Source organism: Suncus etruscus, chromosome 12, assembly GCF_024139225.1.
Source record: "Suncus etruscus isolate mSunEtr1 chromosome 12, mSunEtr1.pri.cur, whole genome shotgun sequence".
NCBI classification, from domain to species: domain Eukaryota; kingdom Metazoa; phylum Chordata; class Mammalia; order Eulipotyphla; family Soricidae; genus Suncus; species Suncus etruscus.
This window is the reverse complement of record NC_064859.1, coordinates 44549055-44564465: the sequence shown is the minus strand read 5'-3', so window position 1 is coordinate 44564465 and position 15411 is coordinate 44549055. Positions and strand designations below refer to the sequence as shown.

Here is a 15411-nt window from a genome sequence, read left to right as displayed (position 1 = left end):
GATGCTCATATGCCTCCAAACTAGTTTGATCTTTATGTGGGTTTTATTTTGGTTGTTGTTTATTCATTTACTTAATTTAGTTCTTCACTTACATAAATTCTTTTTGTTGAGGTTCTCAAAATAAGTCAAAAAGTTCCAACTTGGTCCTCCCAAATAGGCCTACTTTCTTTCATGGAAAATACTTATAAACATTTTTATCTCTTCAAACTCTGACAGCAGAAACCATTCCCAGTACAATTTTAAATGTGCAAACTATCTTACCTTTTGGATTTCCCAGACAAGACTCAGATAACATCCACTGTTCTGAGAACACTGATAGAAACATATCAGATTTTTCAAAGTTCTTTCCTTGAAAGGGTGACATCAATAACATTTCCATCTGGGATAAAATATGAGTGAGGTGAGTGAGTGAGTAATGAGGGGTGTGTGTGTGTGTGTGGTGTGTGTGTGTGTGTGTGTGTGGTGTGTGTGTGTGTAATAACAGGAATGCTCTTTTCAAAAAAAAAATCTTTAAAAATAATTTTTGTTACTTTCTCTTGACTATGTTCTCTCAAGAGGCCCACAACTAATACTGATATTTGACAAACATGTTTATGAAATTTGAATATGATCTATTATCTACTTTGGAATATGATAGTAGATAATAGATCATATTTGATTGTTATACTACAAACAAACTTAACTTTTATCTAGAATAACATAAATTAGAGGAATATTATGTAATTATTTTCTAACTTATTTTGAAAATCAGTTTTCTCATCTTGAATTCAAACAATAGAATATTTGTACAAATGTACAATACAAGTACATTTATCCATATCTCTCTCATATGTATTAATATTGAAAGTTCCATATTAATATTTAAAACCAGAAAATGTAGGTAAACCAAAAATCATAAAAGATGAAATGAAATGCATCCTAAATTATTTACCAGTAGTCTGCTTGGTTTATTTTCTACCTGTGCAAATAAAAAATTGCACAATTTAATTTTTCTCATGATTCTATTTTCTGTCATTATACTATTTTATCCATCATGATCATTATTGCCTTTTGGCAAATACAAGCTTTTTTTCTTTTAATAGCAATGCAAACTATTTAATTAATACATTTTCTTTCCCAGCAATGAGGCTTTTGTTCTATATAAGCTGTACTTTGTGAACAAATAAATGTGCATAATTTATTTTTATTTATTTCCTTGAAAAGTATATCTCATTTATTAACCAAATAATATTACATCTTTTGGTTTATATTTGCATCTAAATAGGCATTAAACCTCAACTCAAAGACATACGTTTCTAAAATAGAAATCCAATCATCAGTTAATGTGGAAAAGCTCTCTTTGGGATGTATATTAAAGCTTTCTTTCTTTGAAAAATTTTTATAATTAGACAATTGCTTGTGACTACATTCTCACAAATCAAAGCAAAATTATATGTTGTATATTTGATATCTCTCCCCTTTATTAATATTTTGACAGGTAATCTAAGCCATGGAATATTCAGTGATCCACAGCAATTCTACTTGCATATAAACTTCATCTTGGCTTCTCACTTTTGCTAAATTAGTTTCACAATCTATTTATCAAACATATAAGATACACAAGGTGAGTCTTCTGGATTGTTCCAAAATTTCTATTTGTAGAAAAATATGAGATAAATATATGAAGAATGAGAAAACAAAGTGGAGGGCAGATGAAATACTTTCTTTTCAAAGTTCAGTATTTGCTCTTGAAAAGTATTTAGATTATTAGGCACCTACATATTTGCGTAATAAATCAATATATGTCTTAACTGTGATACCCTACAGGTTTTGGAAAATACAAAGATGATATCACACTCACAATTTGGGTTTTTTTTTGATAATTGCACAATATCATTAGTTTGAATTTGTAATTTAGATACTGTTTTTAAAGTGTGGCTCAATTAGATATGCTAATGAATTTTATGCATAGCACTTATTGTAGTCTGGTCATTATATCCTGTAAACTGCTTTAACGATTAATAATATGAACCTGTAAGAGGCATTGATTTCACCACTCAACAAAGGTGCAGATGTTGGCTGAGTATATTTTTCATTAAAAGGTTGGAATTTTAAAAATTAAGTGATTTTCTCTTTAAAAGGTGTTCTAATTTGCATCTTCCGGTAGATTGCTTTTCTACATGATTTGCTGAAAAATAAAAATGTATTCATATATTTAAAAAACAAAACAAATTGAACATTAAATGCAAGTTGTTTCTTCTATTGTTGGAAAAAGATCATAAATGCTCTGTGAGCCCTGTGAAACAAACACAATTCAGGTCAAGGGCAACTTTTCAAAACTACTAACTGCATAATAATCGGATAAGTAAGATTTTACTTAATATTTCATTATCACTGGCTGGAAGTCCTTGGCATAAACCTTTCCTAATTTGTATTATTGCAGGAGGGGGGAAAAAAAGTGATCCTGTGCCTTTAATTTCCCTTCCTGAGAGAGGGAAGCTGCACTCCACTGACAGGGCTCACTTTGTTCCGTCTTTAATGTGCAATCTGTTTTCTCCAGCGGAGGGCACTCAGTGTATCACAAACTCAAGCATTAGCACCAACAAGCTCTGAGCATCATCAGTCTCTGGAAAGCCTTCTGAATGAGGACAAGGGGCTGCTCTCAGCACAGCACAAAACACTTTCAACCTGACCAGCTAAATGGATAAACCTCGCCTGCGTAGCTTTTAAACTGGGGTCTCCTGGAAGCACAGGAGGCCTCCTGGCTTCAAGAACTGAAAAATCCAGAGGATGAATTGCTTTCTCTGGGAATGGCTCAAGCCAGCACCGTAAGGAATGCCAGGTACTCCGAAGATTTTCTCGCTCTCCCGTCTCGTTTGGCAGAGAAGTTGGGGTTACCTCTGAGATGGGCTGGAGCTCTTTTGCGCTGATTGTCAGGGACTGTTGATGGGTCTCCAGTGAATTACACAATGGTCCTCAGAGCCTAGAGTCCCTCCCCCACCCCACCCCCACACTTTCCTCCTCCCTGCCCCCCATCCCATCCCATGCTGGATTTTTTTTTTCATATATGTATATTCTATATATACATGTCTTTTTGCCTGTCGTCTCCGGGGAAGTTTCTATGGGCTCACATGCGGGACCAGAAGGATGTGAATGACAGCCGCACTGTGTCATGAAGGTTTCAGCGCGAAAGACCAAATAAGAAGCAAGCTGAGAGAGGGGTAAACGGTTTTTTGGATGACAAAGGATGGGGTAAGTGAACTTTTGTTGTTACCTTCTGAGCAAAGCTTCCTGTAGCCTCTGCCAAAATCTCTAGCAGATAAAAGACCCGGCAAAATACAATTTAAAAATAAATAAATAAATAAAGCGGCAGCCCTCTTGAGTTTGACAGTGCACTCACTAAGAGTTGCTATTAGATTTTTAGATTGTGCTTTATCTTTGGGATATTTTTCTTTTCTTTATTTCTTTTTTTTTCTTTCTTTTTCTTTCTTTCTCTCTCTCTCTTTTTTTTTAAATCTGTAGTTTTGCATAACACGGACTTGGAATCGAGAGGAAAAATTTTTAAGCTGTCGTTCCCCCGGATGCCGACATCTGGAAATACGCCTGAGATAAAAATAATAATGTGTGTGCTCCTCTATTCTGATCATATGAGCTGTGTATTTCTGATGGCCCTCAGGAAGGTTGTTAACACGGTACTGTGTCTGTGTAGGGGTGCAGTGATTACTTTATTCAGAGGTCGCCACAGGGCTGTATCCTGAATACGGCTTCCAAATTTTCAGCAAGCATTTGCCAGTCTTATTTTTTTTTCAGAGTGTGATGGATTCTCTCCCACCGCTGCTGCCCCCCACCCCACCATGGGCTTCTCCTGTCTGTGGAAGCTGGAATGTATTTCAATGAGACTGAAGCTGGCAAGAGAACAGAGAAAGATCAAGTCTCAAATTTTTAGAGGAAAAAAAAAAAAAAACAACCTGATTCAGTAAATGATTTTTTTTTTTGATGAGTGACTTGACTGGCTCTTAGTTCTGAATATGAATATTTAAGAGAAGAAAACCTGCAGCATAAAGCAGTTGGCTTTCTTAACTCACCCCTAAGAAATAATAAATCTGTAGATCGATTGAAACACAGTCCCGCAAAATAACCCCTACAGACGTATGCTTTTGGAAATGCTGCATTGGTGTTCAAGAGGAATACAACTTGCAAAAAATACTCTTAAAGTTATACGGAAGAGGGGGTGGGGCAATGTTAAGGGGGGTTGGATTTGGAGGGCGGGCAAATCGTCAGAGAAATATTTGAGTAGGTTAGGATGAAAGAGGGACTGATGAGAGCCAGCTCTTTCATGCCCCCCTCACCAAATAAATTTGCACAGGCAACTATGTGAAAAATAACAAGGTGAATGCTATCCAAGATCATTTTGCATTTTAGGTAAATCTTTTAAATATTAGAGAATTTTAACTTTAGTATATTCTTTATAAGCTCTATTTGTTAGGAATTTTAGCCCATTAAATGAGGAGAACACTCCATGAATATTGAAAGCATTTATGTTTATTAACACACTAAGAGTACCTCTCATTCATCATAATCTTCCTAGCATGCTTTTCCAGCTGCCCACACAGTATGGTTTTATTTTTTGGCTTTTTTTAAATTTTTCAATAACTTATGTACTGTCATTTTATTATGCAATGAGTCTATAATTTCAGTCAGGACAAACTTGAGTTACCTTGACAGCTCTCTGGTGTTCCTTCCCCTGCCAGCTCACAGCCTGTTTGCTCAACTAGAAAAAATGCACAAGTCTAGGTTCAGTAAGGAACCTTTTTCTATTTTTTCCATTATTGCAGAGTAAGTACTCTTCTTTAGGGTACTGGTTTGAACAGATTGACTAGTCCAATATTCTTGTTACTAACATATGGGCATAAAGTATTAAAAAAAAAAAGGCTCTATGCTTTTCATTTGTATTAACTCCTGAAACTCAGAAAGGCTTTTCTTAGTTCTCTGGCACTCTAGCATTTGAAAATCAAGGAAGAAAGAAAGAACCCTAAATAGCTAACATGAAATAGAAAAGAACAGATCAGAAGGCTTCAAATGTTAAATGCACCGTCCCTAAATCAACCGGCCCATTGTTCCCCTGCATGAAAATTCTCTCGATATAGATACACTGGTGATGATTGATATTAATAGCCTTACAATGTGCATTTATCTTCTTTCTAATGTTGTAGGTTTCCGTTTAATTACGCAGCTGAGAGGCATGCGTGTGGTGCAGATCCTCCTTCCGACTTTGCTGCTTGCTACACTCGCGGGGGCTCAGAGAGCTTGCCCAAAGAACTGCAGATGTGACGGCAAAATTGTGTACTGTGAGTCCCATGCCTTTGCAGACATCCCTGAGAACATTTCTGGAGGGTCACAAGGCTTATCCTTAAGGTTCAACAGCATTCAGAAACTCAAATCCAATCAGTTTGCCGGCCTTAACCAGCTTATATGGCTTTATCTGGACCATAATTACATTAACTCAGTGGATGAAGATGCATTTCAAGGGATCCGTAGACTGAAAGAATTAATTCTAAGTTCCAATAAAATTACCTATCTGCACAATAAAACCTTTCATCCAGTTCCCAATCTTCGCAATCTGGACCTCTCCTACAACAAACTTCAGACGTTGCAATCAGAACAATTTAAGGGCCTTCGGAAACTCATCATTTTGCACTTGAGATCGAATTCCTTAAAGACTGTGCCAATACGAGTTTTTCAAGACTGTCGAAATCTTGACTTTCTGGATTTGGGTTACAACCGTCTACGAAGCTTGTCCCGAAACGCGTTTGCTGGCCTCTTGAAGTTAAAGGAGCTCCACTTGGAACACAATCAGTTTTCCAAGATCAATTTTGCTCATTTCCCCCGTCTCTTCAACCTGCGTTCCATTTACCTCCAATGGAACAGGATTCGCTCCATTAGCCAAGGTTTGACCTGGTCTTGGAGTTCCTTACACAACTTGGATTTATCAGGGAATGACATTCAAGGAATTGAGCCGGGGACGTTCAAATGTCTGCCCAATTTGCAGAAACTCAATTTGGATTCCAACAAGCTCACCAATATCTCACAAGAAACTGTCAATGCCTGGATATCGCTAATATCCATCACCTTGTCCGGAAATATGTGGGAATGCAGTCGAAGTATCTGTCCTCTCTTTCATTGGCTAAAGAATTTCAAAGGCAACAAGGAAAGCACCATGATCTGTGCAGGACCTAAGCATATGCAGGGCGAAAAAGTTAGTGATGCGGTGGAAACATATAATATTTGCTCAGATGTCCCGGTGATCAATACGGAAAGATCACATCTGGTGCCCCAAACTCCCCAGAAGCCTCTGATCATCCTGAAACCCACCATCTCCAAACTCGACCCTCTCCAGCCTACCCTGGAAATGCCGACTCCTTCCCCGGGGTTTCCCATTCCTGGCTCAGAGCAAGAATATGAGCATGTTTCGTTTCATAAAATTATTGCAGGGAGCGTGGCTCTCTTTCTCTCAGTGGCCATGATCCTCTTGGTAATCTATGTGTCCTGGAAACGCTACCCAGCCAGCATGAAGCAACTTCAGCAACACTCTCTCATGAAGAGGCGAAGGAAAAAGGCCAGAGAGTCTGAGAGACAAATGAATTCCCCTTTACAGGAGTACTATGTGGACTACAAGCCTACAAACTCTGAGACCATGGATATATCCGTTAATGGATCTGGGCCCTGCACATATACCATCTCTGGCTCCAGGGAATGTGAGGTATGAACCATGATCCTCCTAAAAGCATTTCTACTTCGGGGAAGGAGAGGTAAATGTTTGAAGCTCTAGAGGTGTCTCTAATCACTAGAAAGATTGATGACCCTATTGCTTTCGGTTTTTGCTCAGTGTGAAAGGTTACTTAATTAAATTACAACCGCCAGGAAATTGACTGCTTATATTTTTTTTCTTTTAAACGGTTAAAATTTAAAAGAAGTTCATTCGAGGATGAGATTAAGTTGGAATAAAGCACTATGTTAAAATCTCTGGGCTTTTTTTTTAAATTTTGGTTTGTTTGTTTTTGTTTTATATTTTGTTTATTTTTTTTGTTTTTACAAGTTGTGTATAGAGGTCGGACTTACAAATATACATATAACTTTTCATTCTGAACTTTATGTCTGGTTCTTGGCGTGTGACTTTGTAATGGAGTAAAGAAGGGGGGGGGAGAGAGGCTTAATTTAAAATTTAAATGATTTCACCAAAATATCAGGATGTAATAAAGATTAAACCAAAGAGCAATTTACCCAGGGGTTGATTTTGTTGTAAATTTTAGTTTTAATTAAAGCATGCAACAGGGATCTCAAAGTGTTTTGGTGTTACTTATCATTAGTTATTATACCAGCATAGAGGATGTCAGAGGCCCACTGTGTATTGTATTGGGTTTTTAAAGATGTAAATTCTTCCTCCCTCCCTCTTTTCCTTCCTTCCTTCCTTCCTTCCTTCCTTCCTTCCTTCCTTCCTTCCTTCCTTCCTTCCTTCCTTCCTTCCTTCCTTCCTTCCTTTTTTCTTCATTACTTCCTTCCTACCTTCCTTCCTTCCTACCTTCCTTCCTTCCTTCCTTCCTTCCTTCCTTCCTATCTTCCTTCCTTTCTTCCTTCCTTCCTTCCTTCCTTCCTTCCTTCCTTCCTTCCTTCCTACTTTCCTTCCTTCCTTCCTTCCTCTTTCCCTCCCCTCTTCCTTCCTTCTCCCTCTTTTCCTTCCTTCTTCCTCCCTTCCTTCTTTCCTCTTTCCTTCCCTCTTCCTTCCTTCTCCCTCTTTTTCTTTCTTCCTCCCTTCCTTTCCTTCCTTCTTCCCTCTTTCTTCCTTCCTACTTTATTTCTTCCTTCCTCCTTTCATTCCTTTCTCCTCTTCTTTCTTCCTTCCCTTTCTCCTTTCCTTCCTTCTTCCTTCCTTTTTCCTACTTTATTTTTTCCTTCCTCCTTTTGTCTTCCTTCCGTTTCCCTTCTCATTTTCTTCCTTTCCTTTCTCCTTTTCTTCCTCTTCCTTTCTTTTTACCTCTTTGTTCTTCCCTTTCTTTCCCTTTTCCATTCTTTCTTCCTTCCTTCTTCCTTCCTTCTTTTTGCTCATCAATCCTTCCTTCTCTTTTCTTCTTTCCTCCCTGCCTCTCTCTATCTCATTTCTTCTACCCTCTCCATCCCTCTCTTTTTCTCTCCTTTCCCTTCCTCCTTTCTTTCATTTCTTCCCTTTTTCTTTCTCCTTCACTTCTTTTTATCCTTAATTATTAGGCATAGATAATTTTTCAAAGATTTTCTTAAGTGTTGGCTACTTATATGTAATCAGGATAACCATAAATTTAATGGTTTGGCTTTGTCCCTGGTAAAATCAGGTCATGATATTGTGGTGATTTAGCAATAACATAATGACAGGCATAACAGACTGTTGTCAGTGTTGCTGTTATCCCCAGAAGAAATAATATGTATTCCTGTTAAACTTATTAAAAACTAAGTGATGCAAGTATTTATAAATAAAAAGAGATATGAGTCCTTGGTGTTTGCCCTTTTGGTAACATTAGCCTCAAATGAAGGTAATCATGTTAAACTCTTTTCATGTTCATGAGATTAAGTTTGGACCCAGTTTTGTACTACTTGATTTAAAGAGCACTTATAGGATCATGCTCATGAATAGAAAGTTATCAAAGGTGTTCAACTTGTTGATAAATAGTAGTGACACAAATTATTATTTTCTTAATAAAGTTAATCAAAAAAGAGCAAAGACTGATGGACAGGAAATTTGTGGTGGAATCAACTAATGAAGTGAGGTTAAGTTCTGGTATCATAGTATCCTATTTTCATTGTTACTTTTTCAAAAGAAAATTTTAATGAGCATTTGCCTATTTATTTCTTTTTAAAACTAATTACAATAATTGAAAAATGTAGAATTATTTGATAATGTGTATTATTAAATGTTCTCTTAGTACTCATGAAGGGATTTCTGACAATACACTGGATTTGATTTAATACCCAATAGTATAATTTCAAATACCCAGGTCTTCCTCATCAAGTTCATTTTCTTCATTTTGTGTTTTGATTGAAACTAAAGATAGTTCAATAAATTCCTAAAAATAATTGTATAAACAGATATCCTTCAAATTAAAAAGAATAAAATTTTATATTAAAATGTACAACAAGGCTTGATGTTTTTATTATCAATTTAATTTACACAGTATCCATGAATATATGTAAAAGTAATTTTCTACATTGTTTTTATGTATGCGATCATCTTATAGGCTAGTAATAGGAAGGCTCATGTTATTTATTCATGTTCTCTTGACTTTTGTAATAGAATGATGACTTTTCATCAGAAAGATCAAAACGAAAGAAGATTCTTAAAGTGTTATTATGTAGTAACAGTGATCCAAACTTTTCTCTAGACTTTAAGTTTCATAAACTTTTTCTATAGAGGTCCTAGTCCTTATCCTGATAAAAAATGAGAAACATTTTTTCCCATAAAGATGACATTTTGATACTACATGAGCTATGTAGAGTGAAGCTTACGGTTATGAAATACACTATCATTTTGAGAATAAACATAGTTATAGGATATAAGTGTGATGAATTTAATTAATAATGAAACTATTGTTTTGACCTGGGATCCTTATAGTAGATTAAACATCCCAATGCTGAAAAAGTTGAAAATGGTAGCTATTAACTTAAGACCACTAGCAAAGCCATTTTGATCAATTTGTTTTGAAAAATAATTATACAAAAGGATGGATTCCTCTCATAATTCCTTTTATATAAAGTCTTGATAACTTCATAATCATAGGTGCTTATAATAAAATCAGTAAAAGCATATTCTTAGACAAGGGTATAAAAATTTATGTAGTCCTTTATTTTTTTCCCTAATCTGGTGTAAACCTCTCTTTTTAAGAAATTTTATCTTAGAGATAGCTTCTTGACAAAATCAATATAGGAGAGATATGATTTGTACTCATTTAGAATTTCATTGGAGAGTAAAGGTATTTGATTTTAGTCTGTTTTCTGAAGACTTGCTTACAAGTAGCTTAGAAAAAGAGCCATCTATATTGTCTTAAAGAGTTGTGAAATTAATTTTTTAAGATACAAAACTGTACCCAATAAAGCCATACATATTGAATTAGAAAATTTAGCAACAGATGCAAGTTTTCTAAGCTAGTGCCTTGTAAATTTTACATTAAATTAAAACAATACTATCATTGCCCAAACAATACTAAAATTATCATGCTAAATTTAATATATTAATTTTGTCTATTTTAAAAAGAAGATGAATATTAATATTATTAATTTGAAAAGTATCTGTGTGATACACTTATTAAAGTATGTTGTTTTCAAAAATAAATACCTCTATTTCATCTCATAGTTGTCACAGATTTATGACATTATAAACTTGGAGTGCAAGCATTATGTGAAGTTTTTTTCTCTCTTTAAATTATACCAGAATTGGGGCCGGGCGGTGGCGCTAAAGGTAAGGTGCCTGCCTTGCCTGCGCTAGCCTTGGACGGACCACAGTTCGATCCCCTGGTGTCCCATATGGTCCCCCAAGCCAGGAGCAACTTCTGAGCACATAGCCAGGAGTAACCCCTGAGCGTTACCAGGTGTGGCCCAAAAACCAAAAAAAAAAAAAAAAAATTATACCAGAATTACTTAAAATAAATTTATTATTAAAGCATCTACAATTGTACCAAGACAAACTATAAAATAATATTTGGACTTTAAAACCAAATACAAAAATTATGTAGTGAAATACAGTAACTTTAATTCCAACTTTTAAAAATTTTTAGTTTTGAAAAATCTACACGTATACTTAACACTCATAAACAGAATACTACTATAATAACTTAAACGTCATATATATACAAGCAAAACATAGTAGGAAGTACAAATAATAAGATATATGGCACAATTCTACTAACTATAGACATTTCTATCTCCATACTCATATAGATCAGATTACTTGGTTAAACTGTAGTTTTGATATGTCTTAACACACATGCTCAGGAAAGAGAACTTAAGATTAAAGATATGCTTTGTTTAAACTTATACATCACTTAAAAATTTCAAAGACATAATATAGAAAAATGGGTTATGAATCTCTGTGTAACTTTATCTTATTAAAATAGGCAGAAGTAAGAAGTCATTTCATTCTGTATACCAATATTTTACTTGAATAATGTAGAGAACAGTTTTTATTGAAAAAGAGAAAACTTAAATTAGTTGTAAAATTGGATGAGAGACCAGTTCTGGTTTTTCCTTTGAATTGAAAATAATGGTGAGATCTTAAAATGAATTTAATGAGATCTCTAAAGAGATTTTTTTATCTAAAGTGTTTTAAAGTTAATTAACTGAAATATAAAGTTTAATGATCCCTTAATGCTAAAAGTGCTGCCAGTAAGAAATGGGAATACGGATGACATTATAGAGCAGTGGTCCTCAAACTATGGCCCACGGGCCACATATTGTATTTGTATTTGTTTTGTTTCTTCATTGCAAAATAGGATATATGCAGTATGCATAAGAATTTGTTCATAAGTTTTGTTTTTACTATAGTCAGACCCTCCAATGGTCTGAGGGACAGTGAACTGGCCCCCTGTTTAAAAAGTTTGAGGACCCCTGTTATAGAGGGTATATATTTTTCAGATATCTGATATTTTATTTATTTTCTTCAAAATAAAATAAAAACATAAAAATATCGTCAATTTGGGATATTATTTCACTGCAATGCAATGGGTGGTATATACTATTTTTAAAAGTTTATATTTATATATATTGAATGTATTAACCTAAGAAGGATTATTAACTTATTCTACACTTTAAAAATTGGCATTTTGAGGTATATTGAGTGAACTTTCAAGATCTAAGATACATGTTCAAAAAGAACTATAAGTGAAGCAGTACTGGTATCACTGGGTTTAATTTATGCTCTTAATATTAGTCAATAGAAAAAAACTTTTTGATTGATGACAATATGAAATGTGAAAATGTTTTAATTGAAACCACACTTTGTATAATCATTTGTGTGTATAAGTATTTGTGTGTTTGTATACTGTAAGTATGTATATGTGTTCATATATAGTGACTGTACATTTACATTTTTTATTTTATAAAAAATAAAAACAATTTTAGGCAGTTAAAAGATAAGAGAAAAATATTGGCTTATATTTATCAAAAGTCATTTGTCAGGAACGAGCTTCTTAAGATGATTTTAATCTTCTCAAAATTATAAGTATATACATCTAGATAGTCTAATGTTCTAATACAAATAAATAAAATTATACATCATAATTTTAGTGTGAATTTGGGCTACTCTTTCTGTGACCTAACTCTAAATGAGTCAAGTAGTGCAATAGATCCCAATTCAAAGTTTTGCTTAGATTATTAAGCGTTATAATGTTGTAGTTATTTCACCATTATAGGAACAAGATAGGTATGAAAAGAAAACTAAATTATTCTTTGTCAATGAGGAAAAAGGCATTTCTTGAATTAAAAAAGTGGTGTACACAGAGGAATATTGTAAGATTTTCTTTATTAGAATTTAAAAAGAAATACATGAACATGCAAGTACATATTTCAAATCTCTTTAATTTATCTAAATAAATTTTGAAAATATTTTGAAAAGTATTTTGAAAGTTATTTTGTAAGTATGGTAAAATGTGATTCTTTTAAACATATTTGTGCACTGTATTTGATTCATGTAAAATTTGGAAATATTTTTATTAGAGTTTTAAATATTAGTGGTCAAGCTAACAACTTGTAAAAAAAAAGCTCATATTGTGAACTCAAGGAACATTTTGAACTGAGATAAAATGTTAAATTTCTTTTCACTGACTAGCTCAAGTTAACTTCATATGAAGAAAGTTTTAACAATTATTTTCCCACTAAAATTCCATGGAAGAGCTAATTATAGTCTTAAGAGCATGCAGATTTTAAAACTCTCCCAAATCTTCCTTCATATGAAAATGCTCTTAAAATTTCTTCATATTTACTAATATATAGCCATCTACTTATCAGAAATTTAAATTATAGATAATTATTTCTTTATTGGTAATATTAGCAGTAAGAACTTGGTGACTCACCAGAATTCTGTCTCCAGAAATTTTTGATTTATTAAGTCATATTGAAGAAAATAACAATCTGTTTTTACTAGTAACTACATTTTTTATTAATTTTGAGTTTATACCAAAAAACTGTTGTATGAGTTCCAGTAAAAAGCATACACTTAATTGAAATATCTCTGAAAGTCAAAATAACTTTAATAGTCTCAAAACTATAATATATTAGAAGAGTTCAATGTGATCTCAATCTTTTTAAAGAAAAATAAGTTATGAAAATATTTTTATACAGTTTCCACAAGCCATTAATTTCTAATCCTAACTTAATGAAGGTTAGGCAAAATGCACAGTATTTGCTTTGATACCAAATTCACTTGTGTTTTAAGAAACACTGCTTTTTAATAATCTTGGAACTTCTAGAAACATACAAAGATTGTGGTTTGTTCTCCTGCTACAGATGGAAAAAAATATGATGCTTTAAGTCTCAAGAAAAGTTAAGGCCTAAACAAATGTAGCTATGAGTCCTTTAATGGAAGATGGCTGACATTGCTTAAATATAATATCTGTAAAGAATGTTTGTGAATGAAATGAAAAATGCTAAGAAAAAGGATAAGAAAATAAAATAAAAATTGACTAAACACATTTTCCAAAGATTATAAATAAGATTAACTAAAGCTAAAATATTTAAAAAAAATATTGATGCCTGGATATTAGGAAAACAGTTCATAATTAAATATTTATTGTTAGTGTCATTTGTACATGGACATAAGATGTTTATATTTTCTTATTACATAAATTTTATTTAATATAAACACCTAAGAAACAAATCAATAAAATTAAATACCAACATATCTCTTAACATTTCTAAAATAATTAGAATGTGTAATGCACAAAAGTTTACAATAATATATGCTATACCTTTAAATAAAACCCAATCTTAATAACTTGCCCAGTTTATGTGAATTTTTTTAGTAATAAATATTTGGAAGAAGAATTTCATTTACTTTTAGGTATTTAAAATTTTATTTCCTCTGTCACTGGCTCAATTTATTAGATTATTGAGGTGCCCACATAAATATTTCTGAAAAGACTCTGTTCTTTTCTGTATTTTAATATAAGTACTGACTTAACAGACACCATATACAGAAGCCAAACATTTTAATCATTAAATTTAATAATAAAAATAAATTTTTTACAATCACTATTTTAACATAAATACAATAAGAATAATTGTATATTTTTATCAGTCTGATTTACCAATAAAAGGAAACTGACAAATTACAAGATAAAACAAAGCTATTATACATCAAAATAAAATATATCAGAGACTTTCACTTATTTATAATTATCATTTTTATTTTCATTTCAGTGGTTGCAATCTCAAATCCTAATGAACTCAAAAACTAAGATGTGAGTTAGTTTTAATGATGTGAGTTAGTTTTAAACAGACAAGATAGTACAGATTGTATAAGTAAATGTCAATATTTTTAAATTTTCAATAAACAAAGTATATTTTTAAATAGAAATATGTAGAGTTATGAATTCATACATTTACCTGGTATTGTAAGACTAGAAATTATGTATAGAACAAATGTAAGCAACTAATTTTTAAATAGAAAATAATATAGATAAAAAATTCTTAAATATGTTTTACTTTAGAAAGCCAATAATATTTATGGACAATATATGTTATTGCTTGAAAGTATAAAAAGCTGGTTTTTATTGCCTTTTAATTAAATTTCATCAAGTATGAATTATCAATGAAATATTCTGATTATATTAAACAAGCAAACAAGCAAGAGATAGTTTTGAGTTATAATCTAAGGCCTGCGTTTTAAATTCTTTCCACCCTAAAGTCACATTTAATTTATTTTTTATTTTCTCCTCAACATCTAATATTCTTGGTGTTTGTTTCTATTAAACATATTTATACTCATGTCAATATCTAAAGTATTATTTGTTTTAGCATAAATTTGATATGTATATACTTTCTTCAGCTAAAATGATATATACAATTTTAAATTGACACCAACAACTGTGAAATATTTTTTATAAAATTAAAAAATATATAAGCTAATTATTCCTGAGTCCTATTTTAACATGATTAACAGGGATGAACATTTTTATTTTTTTCTTGTGTTTATAGATCTATAAAAGTTACTGCATAAAATTAGTCTTGAGTTGCTTTAATTTGGTGATTGAATCACATTAAAGACCTAAATTGCATTGGTCTATTTGCTAGATCAAGTAAGGAAAAAAGCATCTCGGAGACTTGAAACTGACTCACTTTATTTCTGTAACATTGGACAAGTAAATATATATATATATATATATACATACACACATATATATAAATATATATGACTTT

General features: G+C 32.5%; 1 protein-coding gene across 1 annotated transcript in view; it reads left to right on the top strand.

The window, feature by feature from the left end:
- Positions 1–5161: 5161 nt before the first annotated feature.
- LRRTM4 (leucine rich repeat transmembrane neuronal 4) overlaps positions 5162–15411 on the top strand; it is an 822236-nt gene continuing 811986 nt past the window's right edge. The window contains exon 1 of the mRNA XM_049784598.1: positions 5162–6739. Within this exon, the coding sequence (XP_049640555.1) occupies positions 5162–6739 (1578 nt within the window). The remainder of the gene's footprint in view (positions 6740–15411) is intronic.